Source organism: Myotis davidii, unplaced genomic scaffold, assembly GCF_000327345.1.
Source record: "Myotis davidii unplaced genomic scaffold, ASM32734v1 scaffold327, whole genome shotgun sequence".
Classification (NCBI taxonomy): Eukaryota; Metazoa; Chordata; class Mammalia; order Chiroptera; family Vespertilionidae; genus Myotis; species Myotis davidii.
In genome coordinates, this window is record NW_006298628.1 from 5,566,953 (window position 1) to 5,572,284 (window position 5,332).

At 45.2% G+C, this 5,332-nt stretch overlaps 1 protein-coding gene across 1 annotated transcript; it reads right to left on the bottom strand.

Annotated features, from left to right (window-relative positions):
• Positions 1-3,552: 3,552 nt before the first annotated feature.
• LOC102762124 (keratin-associated protein 2-4-like) lies at positions 3,553-3,969 on the bottom strand. The gene has a single exon (XM_006774439.2). It carries the CDS (start codon positions 3,967-3,969, stop codon positions 3,553-3,555), a length of 417 nt encoding a protein of 138 aa, XP_006774502.2.
• Between the last annotated feature and the right edge of the window lie 1,363 nt (positions 3,970-5,332).

A 5,332-nucleotide genomic window follows, 5' to 3' on the forward strand; every position in this document is an offset into this window, starting at 1 on the left:
ACAATAGCCGTGCAGGACGTGGGGCAGCAGGTGATGGGGCAGCAGCAGCCCTCCTGCAGGCCGCAGGGCTCACAGCAGATACGGTGGCGACAGAACACAGCCGTGCAGGATATGGGGCAGCAGGCAATAGGCTGGCAGCAGCCCTCCTGCAGGCCACAGGGGTCACAGCAGATGGGGCGGCGGCAGGGCTCGCAGATGGGGCGTGTGCAGTGGGTCACACAGGTCACGGGGCGGCACACGGTGGTCTGGCAGCAGCAGGGGCGGCAGCAGCAGGGGTCTCGGCAGCAGCAGGGCTGGCAGCAGCAGGGCTGGCAGCAGCCTCCCCCACAGATGGAGCAGGTGGAGCCATAGCAGGAGCCGGTCATGGTGTGTCTGGGACTGGGCTGGGTTGGACTAGTGAGAGGAGTTGGGTGTTCTCAGGTGTGAATGTCTTTCTCCCCTGCGGGGTCCTTTATATACCCTGGCCTGGGGCTGATTACCCCTCTTGTTTATCTTTTGGCCAATTAAGTAGAAGTTGTTTTGACTAGTGGTTGCATTGCTCATGACAGACTCATGATCTCATTAAAGAACTATTTTTGTACATTAAATATTGGTATATTCATGCTGTTTATCATCAAAATTTAAACAGTCACAGTCATTTCAGGTGATAGCAACTCTTGATGCTCATTTTGAGTAGATAGCACCTGATGAATCCTGGACAAATGGTTCTCTAGGAATTGTAATTTTTAAAAGAAATTAAACGTAATATAGGGGTTTATAGAACAATGACTAGATCCTAACCTTGACCCTCAAGAGCTCTCTGAAAAGCCTTCATGTTAATCACACAGGTATTGCACGTGTCCTTCCTTGGAACTCCATATTACTTGCTATAATGGAATGTATATGTACTTTGAATAAGACTTCAGCTCATATACTTGTATGTATGGGAAGCGCAAAACTTTGTTTTTGTAAACCATCTAAGTATTGGAGTAAAGCATCCAAGGCTGCCATCTATTTTTTATTTCTTTTCTCCAGTTCATGCTGCGCATATCTCTGGTCCTTCTGATCACAGAAAGCTGATCATGAGACATGGCATTTTAAAAAATATGTATATATATTTTTTTATTTCAGAGAGGAAGGGAGAGGGAGAGATAGAAACATCAGTGATGAGAGAATCATCGATTGGCTGCCTCCTTCACGCCCCTTGCTGGAGATCAAGCTTGCAACCTGGGCATGTGGGGAATCAAACCGTGACTTCCTGTTCATAGGTTGACGCTCAGCCCCTGAGCTATACCAGCGGGGCAAGAGATATGGCATTTCTTTATACTTGGTTTTCTTGTGTATGTGATCAAGAATGATGTCACGAGAAGCTTTTTCTTAATTTACCTGCACATGGTGCTATGACTAAGAAGTGACAAGATGGGGGTTTCCCACCAGCAATGCAAACATGTGCAATACCTTATTCAGAGGCATTGCCTTGGGAGGCCACACAGCTGCTCTGCGATGGCTCTGCTAGACATGTGATGGACATGCTTCCCCTGGAGGCAGAGGCAGAGGCAGTAAGGAATTGCCTGGAAACAATCTCATTACTGTTCTGTGTCACCCCTCCTATTATTCACTAGCCAGGGTTTGGGATCACTTCAGGATCTTTCTCGTTATTCAAAAGAATGTGCCTTGAGCCCCAGGAGCTAAAGCTCCCTAAATGGAATTTCAAACATAATTTCAAAACTTTGAAAGGAATGTAAAATGACTAAATATATAGTCACCACTGGGGAAAACAGAGGCGGGAGAAGTCAAGCGGTCTCATCAGTGAAGACCTTTGCGTCACTCACATGTCACATTCTTTCTCTTGTCCATAGACATACGTGATTTTTTTTTCAAAGCAGTAACCAGGGCCTATATAAAAACTTGTATATTCTGCTCTTCCCTCCCCCCCCAGGTTTATTAAGGTATAATTGACCTACAACATTGCATAAGGAAGATGTATATTGTGACGACTTGACACATACATGTTGCAGAATGTTCACTCCAGTAAAGTTAATTAACATGTCTGTTGCCTCACATGATTATTTTGTTGTGGTGGTGGTGGTGGTGAGAACATCAAAGCTCTGCTTTCATAGCAACCTTCAGGTGTACAGTATAGTATTGTTAACTACATTGTATTGTATGCTGTACATGTCGATCCCCGAACTTACTCATCTTATAACTGAAAGTTTGTATCCTTTGAACAGCATCTCCCCATCTCTCCTACACCTCAGCCCCTGGAAACTACCTTTCTGTGCTCTGTTCCCATGAGTTCTATGATTTTGGTTACATATATAATGCCATTAATGCCCAAAGTTCAGAGATAAGCAGCCCTTGGGAGTTGGTGTAGATTTACAATCCACAAGAGTCAGCACTGTGAATAGCATTCTAAGTAATAATCAGATCATTAACATCACAGGGAATGCATTATCCAGGTGCAGTTACACTTGGTCACAGAAGATGGGAGAGGTCCTCTGGACAGAGGAACTACACCTAAGGGCTTATCAGACTTAAAGGCTTCTTGTTGGAGGGCTTGCCTCTCCTGGGTCTTTTCTGAGCCTAGGTGATTATAATTACACTAGGGGCCCGGTGCACAAAATTTGTGCACAGGTAGGGTCCCTAGGCCTGGCTGGCGATCAGGGCCGATCTGTGGGGCAACTGGCGGGGTGATTGGGAGCCCCCCACTGGCACCCACCTTGGCCGCATTGGGGCCTGTGGGCTGGGGGCAGCTCCTGCATTGAGAGTCTGCTCCCTAGTGGTCAGTGTACGTCATAGCAACTGGGCATCTAGTGACCAGGCGTTCTGCCTTTCAGTCAATTTGCATATTAGGCTTTTAATATATAGGATTAAAATTATATTAGTCATAATTTATTTAATCTCTCATTGCTCCTCAGCTTCAGAACCAGATGATTGGCCAGATGTCACCTAAGATTCTGTTTACCTTTAAGGTACTGGGCTTTCTATGCTGAGCTAACAGGTGCCAGGTCAGTGAAAGAACCCTCAGACTGGGACTCTATATGTCAGACAAGAGCAGCCTCCTTACTGATCATTCGGAAGGTGTTTTGTGTGTCTGAATAATGAGCACAAGTAACTCTATACGTGATGAAAATATAGCCATGTCCACCTTCCTCATCAGCTCCTGGGCCTTATAAATGCCGTTTACAAGGATAACAAGGAAACTAAGCAGATGTAGATTATTGCATAAAACAATGTAAGAGGCTTATTTGGCATCTTGTTTTGAAGTTCTCTGGTCAACACAGAGAGACAGAAATCCACTGAAAGGAAATATCACACAGACCATGATTCCTATGCTGTGAGCACAACGTTTATTAGAAAACAGACACCATGATTTGCAGCTAGACCAGGATCTTGAGAAGACAGGGTGCTCTTCATTGGTAATTAGCCTGGAAAGGTGTCCCCAGTGTCTGAGCTATTTGAAGAAATGAGAAATGGTCTTCTCAAGAAAAGCCACGTTGTTCTGCAGTGAAGCTAAGGGACAGCAGGATGGACCCGGTCGTCTACTGAGGGGCCTTAGGGAGGATGCAAAGCTCAGCAGCAGGAGGGGCAGGTCCTGCAGGTGGTGCGGCAGGGGGCAGGCTGGCAGCAGGGGGGCCGGCAGCAGGGCGCCTGCACACAGATGGGCTGGCAGCAGGTGGAGGCCCAGCAGCAGGGGCGGCAGACAATGGCTGTGCAGGATGTGGGGCAGCAGGCGATGGGACGGCAGCAGCCCTCCTGCAGGCCACAGGGGTCACAGCAGATGGGGCGGCGGCAGGGCTCGCAGATGGGGCGTGTGCAGCGGGTCACACAGGTCACGGGGCGGCACACGGTGGTCTGGCAGCAGCAGGGGCGGCAGCAGCAGGGGTCTCGGCAGCAGCAGGGCTGGCAGCAGCAGGGCTGGCAGCAGCAGGGCTGGCAGCAGCCTCCCCCACAGCTGGAGCAGGTGGAGCCACAGCAGGAGCCGGTCATGGTGGTGTCTGGGGCTGGGCTGGGTTGGACTGGTGAGAGGAGTTGGGTGTTCTCAGGTGTGAATGTCTTCCATCCCTTCAGGACCCTTTATATACCCTAGCCTGGTGCAGATGACCTCCAGGACATAGGTGATTTCCTTGTTTTTGTTTATTTATTTTGAAATGGCACTGATAGGCTAGTAAATTCTCTAGACACTGTTTTTGGTGCTCAGGTATTCATAAAAGACTGCTTGTTTTCCTTTTTTAGTCAAGAGTCATTATATTTTGCTATTTATGGTTCAAATCTGAACTTAAGGAAATTAACTTCAAAGTCTCCAATTATCTTTATAATTTAGCGATGCTTTTACCAATTGGTGTTTTGTTAGCACAAAAGTAGCTGTCGTGCTCTTAGGGTTACTTACTGAGCGTGGAAGTGGGTTCCCCAAGTGGAGTGTCCTATTGCACTGCTAAGCCTCCTGGGCAAAACAAGTTCAGAAAAATACTAAGGAATGTTTTTAAAGTCATGGTTGGTCAGGAAAAGAAGAATTTTTCAGTCTATGTGTTGGAGCTACAGAAATGCATCTTCATAAACTTCTATCATCAATGTTCCTTTTTATTCCATTTTTAAAAAATATTTGGTAAAATCCATGTGACATAAAATTGACTATCTTTGCCATTTTTGTGTACCCAGTTCAGTGGCATTAAATACATTCATATTATTGTGTAATCATTACCACCATCCTTCTGCAGAACTCTTTCATCTTGTAAACTAAAACTCTACCCTTAAACACCAACTGTCGCTCCAGCCCCTGGCAACCACCATTGTATTTTCTTTAAAAAAATTTTGCTCCCTTTCCCTTCAAACCCAGTCTATGGTAACCACCGTTCCATCCTTTGAATTTAGTTTTTTTTTTAGTCTTAAATTACATGCTCATTGATTTTCATAATTATATATTCCCATACCAAGGTGAATTTCATTATTTAATAACCTTCATGCTAGCCACTATCACTGAGTTCTAACTCTGTTCCAAACATTATGCAAAAGCAGTAAAGGCATTTACTTTATTCTTTGTGCAATCCTATGAGGTAGGTATTATTATAGTCCTCATTTTACACATAAAGAACTAGAAAAGTGGCTTCCCTAAGGTCAAGTATTGTATAGATACCAATACTTACTCCAAAAACATCTGTGGGAACATTACTTGTAAGCCCAAGAAACTGAAGAATGGAATTGTGGGTATCATATTTCTTGTCATTAAGCAACGTCTGTTTTTATTTAGGAATATTATAAGTGAGTTTATTTTTATATCGTTGTTATATGTGAAATGGCTAATTTTTCTAGTCACCTGAAAGGGCTCTATGTCTCACCAATATTAGGAACTGGG

What these genes read in the sequence shown, in the direction of transcription:
- LOC102762124 (XM_006774439.2), bottom strand. Translation starts at nt 3,969, where the DNA reads ATGACCGGCTCCTGCTGTGGCTCCACCTGCTCCAGCTGTGGGGGAGGC.